This window comes from Pelophylax lessonae (genome assembly GCF_965119305.1).
Source record: "Pelophylax lessonae genome assembly, chromosome: 6".
Classification (NCBI taxonomy): Eukaryota; Metazoa; Chordata; class Amphibia; order Anura; family Ranidae; genus Pelophylax; species Pelophylax lessonae.
Window position 1 is genome coordinate 92,289,967 of NC_138773.1, and position 19,845 is coordinate 92,309,811.

At 42.4% G+C, this 19,845-nt stretch overlaps 1 protein-coding gene across 1 annotated transcript in view; it reads left to right on the forward strand.

Moving 5' to 3' along the window:
• LOC309558110 (interleukin-21 receptor-like) overlaps positions 1–19,845 on the forward strand; it is a 111,283-nt gene that overhangs the window by 23,517 nt on the left and 67,921 nt on the right. Inside the window, exons 2-3 of the mRNA XM_082261084.1 lie at positions 2,827–2,921; positions 3,553–3,652. Coding sequence (XP_082117210.1) covers positions 2,840–2,921; positions 3,553–3,652 — 182 coding nt within the window. The 5' untranslated portion in view covers positions 2,827–2,839. The remainder of the gene's footprint in view (positions 1–2,826; positions 2,922–3,552; positions 3,653–19,845) is intronic.

Below are 19,845 nucleotides of genomic sequence, written 5' to 3' on the forward strand. Positions count from 1 at the left end.
AGCACTGTGCTATTTTAACTGGTAATTGGGCGGTCATGCAACACTGTAGCCAAAAGATTTTTAGTTATTTTTTCACATAAATCGAGCTTCCTTTTGGTGGTAATTGATCAATACAGTGACAATGGGTTTTTTTTAATTTTTGAGATATAAACGAGAAAATAACAAAAAATATTTGAAAATAAAAGCATTTTTTTTCTTTCTGCTCTAAAACATATCCAATAAAAAAAATTAACATTTACATTTCTTTATAAATGTTGGCCAAAATGTATTCTGCTACATGGTAAAAAAAATCACAATAAGTGCATATTTATTTGTTTGCATGAAAGTTATATCCTCTACAAACTATGGTATATACAGTATATTTGAATTTTTTTTTTTACATACTAATGGCAGTGATTAGCAACGTATAATGAGACTGTGATAGTGAGGTGGGACAATCTGACACTAACTGACTATGGGGGGGACTGGCTAACTGCCACTGACATCACCAGTGACATTAATACTGTGATCAGTGCTAATAATATACACTGCCACTGTACTAATGATACTGGCTGGGAAGGAGTTAAAAATTAGGGTGATCAAGGGGTTGGATGTGTACCTAACAATGTTTACTGTGTAGTGTGTCCTGTTTTTACTGAGCAATGTGCTGGCTTTTACTCTCTGCTTTGCAGGGAGAAAAGAAAAGCACATTGATGCTGTCAGTAGAGAGTCCTGTGTTGTTTACCTACACAGAGCTATCTTTTGTCATTCGCTCAGCGGATCTATGGTTTCCAACCATAATTCATTGCAAGGGACCCGTTGATCGGCTTGTACTGTAGCATATGGCAGCACAGCCAGGGCGGCGGTTGCGCACTCGCGTGCCCCCTACCAGGAGATGCAAAATCACGTACTTGTACATGATCTAGTGCAGTGGGACTGCCCTGCCACAGTATCACTGTGGTGGACAGTTTTGAAGTGGATAGTAAATAAAAAAAAATCAGCATATAGGAGATTAAAGGAAACAGGAAATGCAGTTAGGAAGTGTATAAAAATAGACAAAAGGAGGCCAAACACATTATTAGCTTTGCCAAAGCACAGAAAGAGGAGGAAGTTGCTAAATCTATTAAAGAGGTTGTAAACTTGCAAAAAAATAAAAATCTGAAAGACAAAGGCATAATGAGTTAGTATGCATCGCATTAGAACGAAGCCCCCGCAGCGGCACCCGCATAATGCTTACACAGACGACATGTTAATCCATCTTCCTTCCAGGTTCGCGATCTCCGGCCATCTGCATGCAAAGTAAATATCTCCTAAACGGTGCATGTTTAGGAGATATTTACAGTACCTATAGGTAAGCCTTATCATAGGCTTACCTATAGGTACAAGTTACAGGGGAAGCTTTACTTCCTCTTTAAGAAATTAGACAAAACCTTTTTTAGGTTCAGCGAGGGAAAGAATAAATGCAATGGAATCACCAAAATGATGTTATGATTATGTTGAGGGAGACCTGAAAGTAGCAAATCATTTAAACAATTACTTATGTTCAGTCTTCTAAGAAAATAAGGTGTACTAACAATATTAAGTTGGAGAATCATATTGGTTGTAGTAATGCTGGTTCATTTTTAAGATTCCTGGAGACAGGAGTAGCAGAGGAACTGACTCAGGTAAAGCTTAATAAAGCAATAGGACCCAATGGTATTCATCCCAGAGTCATAAAAGAACTTCAAGGTATAGTTGTTGGACCATTTCTGGTTCTTTTGAATCAATCTCTTCTAACAAGAGAAGTTCCCCATTGCTGATGGACAGCTAATATTGTACCTAGCCACAAGAAGAGTAGCAAAGTAGAAGCTGGAAAATATAGGCCACTGAGTTTAACATCTGTTGTAGTCAAATCACTCCTGAAAAGAAGAATCATTGATCCCTTAAAAACGTACAACTTGGTGAAGCCAAAGCAGCATGGCGTTACTGAGGACAGATTATGTCCAAGTAATCTGATTGAATTTTTGACTACATCACTAATGGTATACACTTCACTTCCCAGTCTGTGCACAGGAGAGAAGCTTAGCGGACAGAGGTTTGCTGAGTCCCCACCGGCCTTTCCACTGACATCTGCCATAACTGCACTGGGCCCACAGGTGGGACAGTAGAGCCCAGTGAACATGGCATGGGTGTTGTTTGGGGAGGGGGGGCTGCACATCGCACCAGTGGTTGTGGTGATAGGTGGCTTCAAAGCTCCTTGTACCACTTCCACATGAAAGCCGACAGTTTGTTGAAGTACACACGCCAGGAGTGTGCAGAAAAACACATGTCTGCAGATGAGTTAAAGATCTGAATCCCTAGAAAGTGGCTGGGGATTCAGATGTTACTGCCCCCCCCCCCCCCTATGCTGGCGCCTTAAGGCGGCTCTCTAAGCCTCATGATTGCACCGGCCCTTCAGACAGTATACGTCTTGAAGAGACAGAGTTGGGATTTTGGCACTCATGGATGAGTGGAAAAGATTAGGTCTGTGTCCGCCCTCTCCATTGTGCCATACAAACAACATAGCTTATGCAGACCCAAAAAAGGTAGATTTTACTACATTATTGGAGCTGAGCTATGTACATATTCACATCTACTCAGGTATACCTGCTCAAGAAGAAAAGCGGCCATGTAAAGGTCCTGTTTTACTCCATTTAATTGTTGTTTCTTTGTTGGGTTGTTGTTTTTTTTTTTTAAGAGGGTTATGTTAAATGTCTATTCTACATGTATATCGTATATGGTTGAGAATTTTTTTTTTATTTTTTTTTTCCATTTATTATAGTGGTGCAAACAACTGACTAGTTATTTTTACACTTTTTGTATTTGTAGGATTGATTTAAAAATGGAGAAGTGTGTTGTGACCCTGCATCTGCTGATTAGTGTATATCTGACAATGCATGTTGGCATTCATGCATGCCCTGAAGGTAAGTAGCGAAATAATTAAGTCAAATAAAACCAGCAGTGAACACTTCTTTGACAGCATATGGTTTGCAATTTGAAATTTGTAACAAAGATGAATGATCAAGATCGGGGTATCCAAGATCCAAGTGAGATTATGGCTATATTCGCAGTTTGTTTTTGTTTTTTTGCTGTGGGAACATTTTCCAGATTATACTCTTTCCTATCAACTTCACCTTTCCTATTTACAACTGTATTATATTATGATGTAAATAAAATCACAATATGCTTTTGGAAGGAATATTATCTATTTACATAGTTTACATCAATAGCCTTCAAAGAAAGAGTATTCAGAGGCGGTTAGGGTTGACTAAGTAAAGCTTCTGTAGAAGGAATGGGTGCTACTGCATTAAAAGCAGTGGATACTGACTTATTAAACAGAAAGACAACATATTCTGGGACCCAGGCCCAGATGCACTGTGGTTACCTGCTCCCTTATAAGAAAAAACTCTAACAATGAGCAGAACAAGTTGCTCTTTATATAATCATAACAACCTTTGCCTTACATTTGAAAATGTGTATTTATGATTTTCTTCCTTTTTCTTTTCTCTCTCTATTTCTTTATTCATTTATTCATTTATTTTTTACTTTATACAGAATATATGCCAGACAATTTCAAGTGCTTTAGTAACTCTGCTACTTATGGCAGCTGCACTTGGCACAGCGATTCACACCCTGGCGATGGACCTTTCTTAGTGTAAGTAGGTATTTTGTCTTAAATATTGAGGGAAAATTATCAAACTTTTTAAGAGGCTATGTTGTGCAGAAAAATGTTGTTTTATGTTTTCTGGAATGCCAGAATTAATGCTGCTAAGCAGATACTTTTTGGAGGGTCCTTTTTTTTGCATGGCAAATTACAAAAAGAAAATAAAATGTTGAAAGCAGCAAGTTTTATCCCAGCTTCAGGGGCTCTATAGACTAAACAGTGATGGCAAACCTTGGCACCCCAGATGTTTTGGAACTACATTTCCCATGATGCTCATGCACTCTGCAGTGTAGTTGAGCATCATGGAAAATGTAGTTCCAAAACATCTGGGGTGCCAAGGTTCGCCATCACCGGACTAAGGTATTGACATGGTCCTGGCAGCATCAATATGGTTCAGAAATGTCCTCTAAGGCAGTGTTTTTCAACCTATTTTCAACCAAGGCACCCTTTACAATCTGGCAGAATGCCGAGGCACACCAACCAAAAATGTTGATAAAATTATATTTATGAGAAGCCACAGGTAACGCACATGAAAACAGCGGGTATTCTGCGCTACACCTGCGCTGCAGCCAAACTGAAGCAGATGTGCAAGCGGAATACAACATAAAAAAAAGACGTGCAGTTTCCATTAACAATAATACAGATGATTGCGATTGCTTTTTTTTTTTTTTTTTTTTCTTTTAAATGTAAATTACCAATTTTTTACTCTTTTTATGTAAAATAAATATACATAGATAAGATATGGGGGTTTTAAATGTTGTATTATTGTTAATGGAAACTGCACTTATTTTTTAATGTTGTTGCAAACAGAAGCACATGTGCAAGCAGAATACAACATAAAAAAAATTGCAGTTTCTATTAACAATAATACAGCATTTAAAACCCATGTATATTTATACTACTTGGTGAAATAGTGAAAGCAAGAACAGGTAAAGTTAAGATAGTGACAGTCCATCCATTATAATATTCTGATGTTATAATTATTAATTAACTCACAGAGCCACTGAAGCCACTCCTGTTCTTCTTCTTCTCTGCTGGAACTTGTCTTGAAAAGAGCGCCAGCAGCAGCTTCCGTGACCGTGGCTCTCACCTCACCTACTTGCCGTACCTCGCATAGCAACCGATGACGTCATCGGTTGGCATAGACGCTGTCGGGAGGCTGGCGCAGCTTCCGGATCCCAAATGGCAGCGGAACGGAATTTAGCCGTCCCTTCTGCCACAATCAGAATGTAGAACGGTTTGTCTGCTAATATTACTGCAAGGAAAACATTTCTTTAGGATTAATGCACATTTGGGTCATTTTGTCGCGGTACACCTGGGGACTCCTCACGGCACACCTGTGTGCCGCGGCACACAGGTTGGGAAACACTGCTCTAAGGGAGGAAAGGATAGCAGGCATTGATCACGGTGGATCATAAATAACAGCTAGCCCTCTTAGACCTCTTTTTTCGGAGTACAAGCTCACCTCTTTAGAAACTGCAGGTAGCGCTGGAGGATGTAAATAATGTGCCAATCTTAAACAGGCCTCGAAGTTGGAGTTACATATTTTGCTTTTTATGAGCACACACTGTAAATAATAATACTTTAGCAGCTTATAAATTACGCATTTTAAGGAAGAAGTAAAACCGAACTAACCCAAATCTGCTGGTATGTGATTTATTCAGGAATCAGTTTAAAATAATATAAAGTCAAATTTATTCAAGTAGAATGTGGTAAAGGCCTTATCAGCTTCTTTTTTGCCAGTTATGCCCCATTCAAGAGATTTCCCTTCACTTCATGTGTTTTAGACACATCACAAAGTGAAAACAAATTATTCCAACTTGTTCTGAGGGCAACTCAAAATGTTAAACTTCCTCACATTTTCAGTATAAGTGACAATAGTTAGGAGGAAAAATAGAGAGCGTAAATTTCCCAAACAATAAAAACTAAACAAGGGTTCTCGATCTTCCAAACTCGATCCAAAACCAAACAAAATTATATTTTGCCTTTAGACATACTGTAAAGCGGTTTTAAACTAACGCACCCACCGCATCTAAGGAATAGTAATCTGCAATATATTACATTTTTGTTTTTGGGTTTAATATCACTTTGGGACTTCCAATATGTTGTTAAAGATCACACAGACACACACACAAGTAATAATCAAAGTATAGGTTTAGCATAGGTTCAGTCGAATCAGGGAGCCCTATGGTCAATAACATTGTACATACTGATGACCCTTTTATTCATGGTCAGATGGAATCTTTCATAGACTACATCTACTAACTATATTTGATTTGTATTTGGAACATGCTCAGAAATGTAAGTAAGCTATTTTTTTATTTCCTTTTATAAATTTTCATCTTGCATAGTGATCGGTTGTTAATGGATTGATAGTTTCCTTTGCATTTTTGTTGATGTTGCCTGTTCCATTCCAAAAAGTTTTTTTTAAAATGGCAGCAAAGGCAAAAGCATATCAAATGCGGCTTCTACACCTACTCTGCAATAAAACACATTTTAAATGCTTTAGTGTAAATGCAAACATCAGTGTTGCCAACCCCCCATGACTTTTTTTACTGACAAAACATAAAAAATTTACCAACGGAGCGCATTTTTTACTGACACCCTAAATATGACAGAAGTTCTTGTTATAAACGAAAATAATAAATATTTACACAGTATAACAATATGTACACATTAACAATACTTATAGCAAGTAGTCTACAAGTAATCTTACAATTTAAAACTCAAAACAGAGTGAAAAAAAAAAATGTGAACATGACTAGCATTATGAATGGCCTGGGGTACTCCAGGATAGAACAGGAACATTTATTCAAATGATATGCAATGCCAGATTTTGCCAAACAGTAAAGGGGCTTAAAGGGGGATCAATAAACTGAATCTGTGCCTAGTCATATGTACACTGCACACATATTCCCCAGTTCTTGTACCCACAAAATGCTCTTAATTGCTGGACCACAAATAACAGCTGCACATGCTCAGTTTGGTCTCTCTTGCTCAGAGAAAACTTCCTGGTTTTATTCAGGTCACATGGTATTAACATCACACATGTGGGCACGTGTATACAGATCCTAAATGACAGCCCAGTCCCTCCTTCCTCTTCCATGCCCAGTAACGAAAAAGAACACAGTGGGTGGGATGTCACATCTTGATTGATGGATCTTTTTTTTTATCTTGGGAGGGTACATGGGATCAGCATATGGCCAATCAGCACTGTCCAGACACGTTCAAACAGAGAATTAAGGGTCTTGAAGCCTGATAGGACAATCATGGGAGAAATGAAAACTCCTCCCACAAAGTATCAAAGTATTGCTATATACAGATGATGAGAAAAGCTATTTATCAGTTTATATTTACTAAAATAATTGAATTTCCATGTTCTGTGTACTGTAGGAGACCAGATATAATGAAAGCAGGATTTGGGTTTAGTAACACTTTAAGTCTCAATTCTCCACACCAGAAAGCTACACTCCACTGACTTTGCCCACACGTTGGTTAGCTTTTCCTTAACTGGTGAAAAATCGACTAATCACAAAGAGAACAGGTCACATATGGAACTCTTTATGGAGATTAAAATTTACTTGAAGGCCCCCCAAAGACTCATCCTTGAGTGGCTGGATCATGTCTAAAACATTAATCACTTATGAATTAATCATGACTAACAACTTATGGTCTTTAGTTTACCAGATCCTTATCGGTTAAGATACTTATCAAGTTATGTAGAAGGTTTAGTCACATAAAGATTGCACTGTCTCATGTATGTAGTTTCCGCAATGACCACAACGCACTTTTTCAGGCCAGCTACTTCAGCTACAACTCCAGCTCTGGTAGTCCCACCACAAACTGAATCCCCAATCGAAATCTAATAAATGTAGACCGTATACCATATTCTTTCCTTTTGAGTGGCTTTATTAAGTGCAATGCTTACTTTAACCCCCCCCCCCCCCAGGAAACTACTTCTGATTTATGTATGCAATATTTAGTATATTTTGTAGTGTCTTTGCAAACAATGGGGTCCAAGAAAACAGAGAGCTCTTAAAAAACCTTTGTTTAAAGAATGTCATCCTAATTAGCACTAGGCAACAGGTTTTCTCTACTGCTGGCTTGACAAATCCTACTAATATGTAATCCTGGTAAGACAATGTAATTAGGGATGTCTTGCACCATGGAGTTAAAGAATTATTATTATTATTATTATTATTATTGAACAAAGTTTACCACCTGACATGACCCCCTTCAACCTGACCTTGAACCCGCCCCTGAACCCGCCCCTGGCCCCTTCCCTGACCCACCTCAAAACGAATTTAAAAAAAAACGAAAATTAAAAAAAATGCAGCTGTTGTGGAAGTGATTGGGCGGCTTTAGAGCTGCTCATATTACTTCCATGTGAAACCTGACAGTTGCTTTTACAAATATACAGTGAGCTGGGAGTGTGTATAAAAATAAGTTTGCAGCGCGGTCCCAGTGCCATTTTTTAAATGGTGCTATATATATATATATATATATATATATATATATATATATATATATATATATATTGTAACAGGAAGTCAGCTAAATCTGGGAATGTAGTCACAGGAAGGAGATACATTTCCACCTGATTTAGAAAGTCCATTAATTAATTTAGGGTGTTGGCTACAGAGCTAGCCAGCAGGAAGTTGAAAGGCCTTCACCTGTTCAGAATGAGGGAGTTAAGGCTCTATAATTTGTTCAGAGAAATTCCTATTGTTTGCTGCCTCCAGAAGCTGTGTCCTGAAGCCATGTGGGCTGGGAGCAGGAGGACAGTCAGCGTGTGCCTCCCGACAGGATGTGTGGGCCTGGGAGAAGACCCCCCGGAGTGATGTGTGCCCGGGACGGTAACCAAGGGTGAATACGTCTCAAAGGTGAGAAGACGAACTGTTGATGTGAAAGAAACAAAGGACTGTGTTGCCCTGTGAAGCTATTATAAAAGGACTATTGAGTGTCCGCTGTAGGACAAGGAAGTCTGCCCGACGGTAGGTTGGAGACAGACACTTAGGCAGGTTCCAGTTGTGAGAAGGTAGCCGCCCACAGAGGCAAGGATTTATTTTCTGTTTTATTTTATTTTGGATGTTTTGCTGCATACAGCCTGGTGAAGAAAACACCATTTAATAAACCACACTGTTTGTTTGCAAGCACTTGTCGGCTACCTCTCTGGGAAAACGCACCCCCCAAGGGGTCATCCACACCCGCCACCGAGCTAATCCCTTACATATGGTGGAGGTATGCAGTGGGCATAAGCAGAGATCCCTGCAAGGAAGTGCATATGTTTGATGAACTTTATCTGGTGCATGAGATTGCACAATCTATGTGTGCAGGAGAGAAGATCCTGACAAAAAAAAAAAAAAAGTGTTTTAAAGAGACAGGGGTCTCAAAATTTTTTGATGAACTTTGTTGTGTCTGGTGCAAGTGACTGCACAAACTGTGTGTGCAGGAAAAGAGATCTTGCAAGAGAGAGAAAAACTACATGTGTTAAAGAGACAGTGGTCTGAAAATTTTTTGCTGGACTGTGAAAAATTTGTTTGTGGAGTTATTGAAGATGGGGCGTTCAAAACGCCTGAAGAATGCAAAGATAGATGAAATGAGAGACCGGATTCTATGGATGGAGGGGATGTTACCGTCTGAACCAGCCCCATCCATGCCTAAAGAGAGTCTACTAAAGAGGAAGGTTGTTGTCCCTAGCAACACAAATGAAACTGCTATGGAGACGCAGTGTGCTCAGATGAAAAGTAAACCCAAAATGGGGGAGATGCTGAAACAACGGAGCTTTGCAGCTCAACAAAAGGCTCATCAAGAGAGCATGGCAGGCTGGAAACAGAGACGCCAGCAGCCAATGGAGGCCATCGGTTTGGAGGAAACCGAGTATGTGTGCAGGGCTGAGTTGGATGCCTTGCAACGGAAAATGGAAGAAAAGGAACAAGCCTTGGAATTGCTTAAAATGGAGCATAGAAACTTGCAGGAAATGAATGAACTACTCAAGTCTCATGTGTTACAGTGGGAAGAATCCACTGCTCTTCTTTTGGTCGAGTTGCAAAAACGCAGAGAGACTATAATGGAGAAAGATACCATCCTCATGGAAAAGGAAAATGAAATTCAGACTTTGCAGAAGCAAAGTATGGCTGATATGTTGGAGTTGCGTAATCAGCTGGAAAAAAGTCTTCAGTCTTTGGGAGCTACAAAAATAGACCTGCAGGAGTCGCAGGAACAGAATGTGGCTCTGAAAGCGACATTGTCTCTCAGCGACAAAGAGAAAAGTGAAAGAGAGGCTAAATTACTGAGTACTGTGTATGAGCTCACTACTTTGAGCAATGTGGTAGATGAATTACGTGCAGACTGTGAAAGTTGGAAAGGTGAAGCCCAACGTTTCCAGCAGCAGTTAAAGGAGAAAGAAGCCTGTGTGGCAGAATTACAGTCTCATTCCCAGAAGCTAGCCAATGAGGTGAAAGCTCTTATGCAGGGAAAAGGAGATTGTGAACATAAGAGGGAAAAAGTAGAGGCACAGCTTCTGGAATCGCAAGTGAAGGTGTCAGAAGGTGACCGATTGTGTGCTAAGCTGTCAGAGAAGGCAAACCGACTGCAGGTTGAGTTGGACAATGTTACAAATCAGCTTTCTCAAGCAGACAGCAAATCTAGAGAAATTGCGGAAGATTTTTCTATCTTGGAATCGCAGCTGCAAGACACGCAGGAACTCTTACAGGAAGAGAGGTGTCAAAGGCTGAGTTTTAGCACAAAGCTCAAACAAATGGAAGATGAGAAAAATGGCTTCCTGGAACAATTAAAAGAGGAGGCGGAAGCAAAGAAAAACCTATCAGAGCAAGTCGCAACATTGCAAGCTCAGATAGCGGTTATGAAAAAACGCATGGAAGAAAGCGTTGGTTCATTACAGTGTGTTGAAGATGTGAAAAAGAAGTTTGATCAGATGCTTGGTGAAGAGAAGAATGTGTCTGCAAAATATGCAGAAGAACGCGCACGTGCAGAAACGGAGGTGCGTGATAATGAGAGCAAAGCCCTGTTCTTGGCTCGCTCTTTGGAGGAAGCTCTAGAGTGTAAGGCTGAACTAGAAAGTGTTAAACAGCTGCGTACAGAAATGGAAGAATTGGTCAGCTCCAAGGATGATGTTGTGAAAAGCGTTCAGGAGCTAGAAAAGTCTAAGCGAGCCTTAGAACAGCAACTAGAAGAGATGAAGATTCCGTTGCAGGAACTGGAAGAGGAATTCCAGGCAACAGAGGATCTGTCCCAAAGAGGGGATAGTGTGCCTGATGCAGTTTTTAAAAGGATCAGTGTTTTGGGGTCTGTCCTGAGTGAGCCTCAGAAATGTGACGACATGTGGCTTGAATCACCCCTTTGGAATAAACCGTTCCTTCAAAAACTTCAAGCATTGGAAAATGTATCATTAGAGCTTCAGCAAACAAAGGAGCTGAGTAAGAAATGTGGTGATTTCTCAGTTCAGGCTGAAAACCTAGTGGAGAAAACTAAGGCTGTTGGTGAAAACCTGAAGCAAATGAATAAGTGCCTTTCAGGGAGTGTTTCCAAAATGGAACTGGTGAAAGACGGGTGGCAGAAGTTTGATCGTGATCTTGAGATGCATTCCATGTGGAATTCAGATAGAGAAAAAGAACTAGGTGACCTTGAGCGGTCAAATAGTTCAGCAGAAAGTGCATTGAAGAAACCTGTAAAAGAATGTGTTGCAGTTCCATGCTTCTTCACTGATGCAGAGAGGAGGTCTATAATGGATACCACCCAGATCGCTGGGTTCAACTGTGTTGTTGCCTTTGACCCCTATGTTGGTGGAAGGAAAGTTGATGATGTTCTGGTTGGCTACTTCTGTGAAGAGTTTGGCAAGAAATATAAACTGAATATCAAATCAAATAGTAGGCCTTTACTGCGACTCGCTCAGGAGGGCGAAAAGTTTAAGAAGTTGATGAGTGCAAATGCTTCAGATCTGCCTATGAATATGAAATGTTTGAATGATATTGATATCTCTGGGAAAAGGAACAGGGGTCACTTTGAAGAAATGTGTGACAGCCTGTTGTCTCAGTTGGAAAATCCTCTGCACAGCATCTTAGAGCAAGCAAAGCTCAAGAAGGAAGATCATTCCCTTTTACAACAAAAAGTCAATGATTGTGTACAGCTGTATGGAGAGGCAACTCAAGTCACAGAGGGATGTCAAGAGTCCCTACTTGGAACAAAGCTTAGTGAAGCAAAGGTTCTCAAAGTTTTGTGGAAAACATTTATGGATTGCAGAGAGAGGCGTCTTAAGAATGTTGAAGACATTAAGACTAGCCCAATTGAGTTGCCTATGGATCACGGTCCTCCGTGGTGGATTGGACAGACGGTTATGAGGGACAAGCTGTCTGACATTTATGAGAAAGCTGTCAATGAAGATGACAGAAACGAGAAGGAGCGAAATGATGCCAAAAATGCAGTTGAAGAATGTGTATATGAGATGAGAGACAAACTGTGTGGCATTTATGAGAAATCCGTCAATGAAGATGACAAAACAGTTTCATCCGGAAGCTTGAGGATAATAGGAGGCTTATCAGTGAGTCAGCAGTGCTTGACACATGCGTGCCTGGAAATCTGTGTCCCAACCCTAGGGTTGAAACAAGAGGGGGGGGTATGTAACAGGAAGTCAGCTAAATCTGGGAATGTAGTCACAGGAAGGAGATACATTTCCACCTGATTTAGAAAGTCCATTAATTAATTTAGGGTGTTGGCTACAGAGCTAGCCAGCAGGAAGTTGAAAGGCCTTCACCTGTTCAGAATGAGGGAGTTAAGGCTCTATAATTTGTTCAGAGAAATTCCTATTGTTTGCTGCCTCCAGAAGCTGTGTCCTGAAGCCATGTGGGCTGGGAGCAGGAGGACAGTCAGCGTGTGCCTCCCGACAGGATGTGTGGGCCTGGGAGAAGACCCCCCGGAGTGATGTGTGCCCGGGACGGTAACCAAGGGTGAATACGTCTCAAAGGTGAGAAGACGAACTGTTGATGTGAAAGAAACAAAGGACTGTGTTGCCCTGTGAAGCTATTATAAAAGGACTATTGAGTGTCCGCTGTAGGACAAGGAAGTCTGCCCGACGGTAGGTTGGAGACAGACACTTAGGCAGGTTCCAGTTGTGAGAAGGTAGCCGCCCACAGAGGCAAGGATTTATTTTCTGTTTTATTTTATTTTGGATGTTTTGCTGCATACAGCCTGGTGAAGAAAACACCATTTAATAAACCACACTGTTTGTTTGCAAGCACTTGTCGGCTACCTCTCTGGGAAAACGCACCCCCCAAGGGGTCATCCACACCCGCCACCGAGCTAATCCCTTACAATATATATATATATATATATATATACACACACACACACACACAGTATCTCACAAAAGTAAGTACACCCCTCACATGTTTGTAAATATTATATCTTTTATGTGACAACACTGATGAAATGACACTTTGCTACAATGTAAAGTAGTGAGTGTACAGCTTGTATAACAGTGTAAATTTGCTGTCCCCTCATAATAGCTCAATACACAGCCATTGATGTCTAAACCGCTAGCAACAAAAGTTAGTACACCCCTAAATGAAAATGTACAAATTGGGCCCAATGATCTATGTTCCCTCCCCGGTGTCATGTGACTCGTTAGTGTTGCAGGGTCTCAGGTGTGAATGGGGAGCAGGTGTGTTAAATTTGGTGTTATCACTCCCACTCTCTCATACTGGTCACTGGAAGCACAGCATGGCACATCATGGCAAAGAACTCTCTGGGGATCTGAAAAAAAGAACTGTTGCTCTACATAAAGATGGCCTAGGCTATAAGAAGATTGCCAAGACCCTGAAACTGAGCTGCAGCACAGTGGCCAAGACCATACAGGGGTTTAACAGGACAGGTTCCACTCAGAACAGGCCTCGCCATGGTCGACCAAAAAATTTGAGTGCACATGCTCAGTGTCATATCTAGAGGTTGTCTTTGGGAAATAGATGTATGAATGCTGCCAGCATTGCTGCAGAGGTTGAAGGGGCGGGGGGGGGGGGGGGGTCAGCCTGTCAGTGCTAAGGCCATACACCGCACACTGCACCAAACTGGTCTGCATGGCTGTCATCCCACAAGGAAGCCTCTTCTAAAGATGATTCACAAGAAAGCCTGCAAACAGTTTGCTGAAGACAAGCAGACTAAGGACATGGATTACTGGAACAATGTCCTGTGGTCTGATGAGACCAAGATAAATGTATTTGGTTCAGATGGTGTCAAGCGTGTGTGGCGGCAATCAGGTGAGGAGTACAAAGACAAGTGTGTCTTGCCTAGAGTCAAGCATAGTGGTGGGAATGTCATGGTCTGGGGCTGCATGAGTGCTGCCAGCACTGGGGAGCTACAGTTGATTGAGGGAACCATGAATGCCAACATGTACTGTCACATACTGAATCAGAGCATGATCCCCTCCCTTTGGAGACTGAGCCGCTGGGCAGTATTCCAACATGATAACGACCCCAAACACACCTCTAAGACGACCCTTGCCTTGCTAAAGAAGCTGAGGGTAAAGGTGATGGACTGGCCAAGCATGTCTCTAGCCCTAAAGCCTATTGAGCATCTGTGGGGCATCCTCAAATGCAAGCTGGAGGAGCGCAAGGTCTCCAACATCCACCCGCTCCATGATGTCGTCATGAAGGAGTGGAAGAGGACTCCAGTGGCAACCTGTGAAGCTCTGGGGAACTCCATGCCCAGGAAGGTTAAGGCAGTGCTGGAATAAAATGGTGGCCACACAAAATATTGACACTTTGGGCCCAATCTGGACTTTTTGACTTAGGGGTGTACTCACTTTTGTTGCCAGCGGTTTAGACATTATTGGCTGTGTGTTGAGTTTTTTTGAGGAGACAGCAAATTTTACACTGTTATACAAGCTGTACACTCACTAATTTACATTGTAGCAAAGTGTAATTTCTTCAGTGTTGTCACATGAAAAGATATAATAAAATATTTACAAAAATGTGAAGGGTTTACTCACTTTTGTGATACTGTATATATATATATATATATATATATATATATATATATATATAGATAGATATATATGTAACACCATACCCCAACCCGAAAACACTGAACCCCAACCCCCAGCACTAAAATACTAAAACCCAACCCTCTGTTTGTGTGTGTGTGTGTGTGTGTGTGTGTGTGTTTTAACAGAAAGTAAAAAAGAATTATGAAAACATGTAATACAAAAACACTCAATAAAACACCAAAAAACTAAAAAGGGTGGGTGCGACAGCTAAATAGCAACCAAAGTTGTTGGCGAGACACTAAAAGGTAGTCCAAGTTAGATCTATGGACTGTGAACAAAGGGGGGGGGTACAAAATAACCCCCCACATTGCAATTCACTGTATTGTGGCACAATACAACATTGGGTATAGCACTTTCCAGCAGTACTGTATAGTATATTTGCAGCGAACGCTCCAAGCAAACACTCTGTCAGCTCTTCCTTTCTACTCCAGATTTCTCACACACACTGACTGTGCATAGGACCACTGCACCGTATATGTCATTTTTCAGCAAAACTGTATATTAAGCAGCAAATATAGCTGGGTACACACTGCCCGAAAATTGGCTGGTTCAGCAGTTGACTTTCAGTCAGTGTGTACAGCTATCTTTCCGACAGTGACCGGTCTAATGACCAGCTTTTGTCAAAGGGACATGCTGGAAAACCAGCATCCGATCAGTGCTTGCAGCCAATGGCTGCAAAGACTGAGTTATGATCTCTGGAGTGGGGGGAGCAGGAGAGAGAGAATAGCTGCTGGACCCCTGAGATTTATAGGGTGGGGCTGGAATTATTAGCCCTTCTAAGCCACATGACAATAGTTCAGTGTCCAGAAAGTGTATTATCAGTAACTAGAACTGCAAATTACTTGGGTCTGGGTCAAACTCATATTTTAATCAAAGGAAAATTAAAAAATAAATAAAAACAAGCATGTCTATGCTTACAATGGAATTGCATAGAGTGGCCGCGAACCTCCTTTTCTTGGGTCTCCCGCCGGTGCTCCTGGCCCCTCCCCTCTGTCCAGTGCCCCCTTAGGAAGCCTCTTCTGCGTGCTCCCAAGCCCCGCTGCTGCGTACAATGACACAGAAAGAAAGACTTGCCCCCTGCTTCTTAGTCACTAGCTTTGGTTGACAGCCAATGGCTCTCAGTGCCCTGGCAAAGTCAGTGAGTTGTCCACAGCGCTGGATCAAATGAGAGTTTAGGTGGGTAATAGAGGAGGGAGGTATCCCATAGCCAAACAGGAAGTGAGAGGAAATCCCTCCAAATCAAGGGAATTTCTTGGGAACCTCCAGATCGCTAGAACTAGTGTCCCCATTGGAAGCTTTCCAATCTATTATTTTACTGGGGACAACCCAAAATTTGGAATTTTCTTTTACTTTCACTTTCAATGATAATGGTAAATAGGACAAATAGAAATAGTAAATGGGGGCACAGACAGAAATAGACTGACAAGCGTTCTAATCCCTCTCCACTCTATCCAAAACTTAAAATACGTTTTGCCATTAGTTATACTTTAATTATATTGGCTGTTGATATCCTTGCTTTCCACACCCCCCAGGCTATTGCACCTGATCAAAGTTCATTACTAACAACCAAGAATGTTTTGTTTCATTATGACTCTTCAGTTTTGACTTTACAACCTTCACTGTGGTTTTCAGCTTCACAAAATGCTGTGAAAAAAAGTCCTACCAAATATTCCAGTAATCATAGTTAAAGCTGCATTTTATTGATTTTTTTTTATATGCAGCACATAAACATAACCTACCTGTAATAAAGTGTGTCCCATGTCTGTCTGGCTGCTGAATAGTGTAGAAATCACAGCACTGGTCTTCTGGCACTGAATGGGTTAACTTCAGCCGCTGTGAGTTTGAAAGAGTTGCGCCACTCACCCGCCCTTTCCACCATTTCCTCCATTCATGTAATTTGCAGCATTCTTTACCAGAATGGAAGGTTTTCTGTGATTGGAGGCAATAGATCATGTTTTTTATCTGCCCGACCTCCATTTACAGAATGCTTTGCATTATGGAAAAGAATACTACAAGGTATATGAATGGAGGAGGCGAGCGGAACAATTCACTTGCAATGGCTGATGTTGACCTCTGCATCGCCAGAAGATCGGTGCTGTGGGGAGGATCTGGCAGCAGTGGGACACAAAGCACAAAGCAGCAGCCAGCCAGGCATGGGACACACTTCATTAGCAGGGATAGGCACGGACCAAGGCTGTGGCGGACATTTTCCAAAGTACAGACCTTAGTGAAGGTCACCAAGGTACATTTCAAATTAAAACCATCAAAAAACATTCTGTCTACTCTCTCCCCTCTGGCAGGTCCCCCATAGATCCCCTTTAGCTCAGGCAAGGGGAAGGCCCCTCCTAGATCCCCTTTGGCACAGGCAAGGGCAGGTCCCACGTAGATCCCCCTTTGGAGCAGGCAAGGGCAGGTCCCATGTAGATCCCCCTTTAGCGCAGGCAAGAGCAGGTCCCTCATAGATCCCCCTTTAGCGCAGGCAAGGGCAGGTCCCTCGTTGATCCCCCTTTAGCGCAGGCAAGCGCAGGTCCCCTGCCATATATACCCCTTTATTGCAGGCAAAGGCAGGTCCTCGGCCATGGATCCCCCTTTAGAACAGGCCAGGCCAGGTTCCCCCATATACATGCCCCTTTAAAACAGACCAGGGCAGGTCCCCTATAGCTTACCCTTTAGCGCAGGCAGGTCCCCCACAGATCCCTCTTTAGAGCAGGCCAGCCCCCCCCCCATATAGATCCCTCTTAGAGCAGGCCAGGGTCCCTCTCCCATTATAGATTCCCCTTAGAGCAGGCCAGGGTCCACCTCCCATCTCCCTTAGAGCAAGCCAGAGTCCCCTTACCATTATAGATCCCCTTAGAGCAGGGCAGGCCAGGGCAGATCCTGTCCCTCCCTCCCCCATAGAATTCAATCCCCTTAGTGAGTCACTTACTTGACTTCAAGACAGTTCTTATTACTTCTCCTAGATTCCTACCTTAGGCTGCCGCTGTCTCGAGTCCTCCGGGCCTCTCCAGTCCCCGCAGTCCAGACTCGAGTCCAGTCCCCCCTGCTTTAAGAAGAAATTCTGAATCCCAGTGTATGGCTGTGCTCTGAACAGTGCACAGCCACAGAGAGACTCTCACAGTCCCTCCCCCAGCCAGGGCCCAGAGAGATCACTCCGCAGCCACGCAGGCAGCAGGTGTCTCTTGCCACCACCATTCCACTTGTGGGTGGCGCCAGAGATAGAGCCGAGCGGGAGGCTGGACTCGGGAGCGACCGAGCCGAGGGAGACCAGAGGCAGCGAGACCCCTGCCCCTGAGCCATTGCATCGGGTCGGGGATTATTTGGACTCGTAGTGAGTCTCTGAAAATCTGCAGCAAGGACCGCTCACGGACATCAGTGTCCATGAGCGGACACCTTGCCGAACCCTGTTCATTAGAGGCAGGGCATTTTTTCAGCTGAAACTTCCACTTTGGCATGCGCGCGGGGGATTAACTTTCCGGCAACTTCCCGGTAAGGAACTCTGAAGGTCCGCCTGACCTTCAGAGCGCATGCGCCGCTAGCGTCAGCGGCTGCATGCAGTGCAAATATCTCCTAATCCTGCACGGTTTAGGAGATATTAATTGTACCTACAGGTAAGCCTTATTATAGGCTTACCTGTAGGTAAAAGTCACAAAAATTGGTATACTACCGTTTTAAGGAGGGAGTGTGAAGACTGGGGCAGTGGAAGAGGAGCTGCATGTAGAGGTCAGAGCTGTATAGGGGTGAAAGTGAGATGTAGATAGGGGATGCAGAGGTAAGCAGCTGTGGAAGAAGGCTGAACTCTGCACTCTGTGTGAAGGGCACCCCTGAACTTTGCACTCTGTATGCAGAATACCCTTGAACTCTGCATGTAGCGCACCCCTGAACTCTGTACTCTGTATGTAATGCATTCCTAGTATTTATTGCCCCTTTAGGACCAGTCAACTGTTGCTGAAATTTGACTACAACCACTATTTCATGCGGTTTGGAGCGTGTGTGTGTGGGGATGGAGGGGGGTTTCGGGAGGTCATGGTTGAGTTCCTGCACCTTTTTCTGAGAGAAAAAGCCCCAGAGGTAAGTAATATCCCTGATGCAGTATAGTAAAAAAAAAAAAAAAAAAAAGGAACTGAACTAGATAAAAATATCTGTATAGTACATTTATCTAAAAGTGACAGGGGTTCACTTTCATATGTGGACTTAAAATATGAACCTATGGAATTGACAGAACTATTGTAGTAGCAGCTGTATGTGATAGATGAGAACATATATCCTTCACTTTAAGGTATGACTGTAGCCCTTATAACATTGTTCCAGTCATATACTGACTTTTATGAAACCTGCAATTTAAGTGAACTTGATGTCTGCATAGGAAAAGCACAGATTTATTTTAGGATCTAGAAACGAATAATCAAAGCCCATCTCACATTGTACAACTGTATTGCAAAGTATATCTATGCACCTGTCTCTTTCGCAGTTCATTCTAGCTTGCAAGCAACAGAGGGGGCAATACACCATACACTGTTCACTGCATTAAATGCTCAGGGGGAATACCTGCCCTTCCCGGCAATATGTTACGCTTCAGCTAAAATCCAATAATAACTCTCTGAAGCACTGTACCATAGAAGGCCTTTAAAGTGTGTGAAAAGGCAAAACTTTTTTTTTTAAGTTCACAGAAGTGCACAGCTGAACTCTGGGCGCAAAAGCTTTCAATAAAATACATTTATTAATAGCCACAAAGGATGTAAATCTACTATTTGTGTACACATTGCCCTTGCAAATCCAGATACCTCCACCGCCACAATATAAAAAAGTGAAAACGATCTCCAATTGCACACCGGGGTGGACCACAGGTACTTACAGCACCACTCTACAGAGCTCTGGACATGCAGACTGACAGCTAGGCGGAATTCTGATTGCAATGGCTGGTCGGCAAGAGACACAAGCGGGGATTTGACAACTGAATGAGTGCTGAGGTGCTGTAAAGACCTGTGGTCCACCTTGGTGTTCAATTGGAGATCAACCAGCAATGGACGTGGAGTGTAAAGCACCTTGGTTCCCAACGCATTATATCATTTTTGTCAGGATGATGTGGAGGTGAGCACCCTGAGCTCACTGTTTATGCCGATATTGA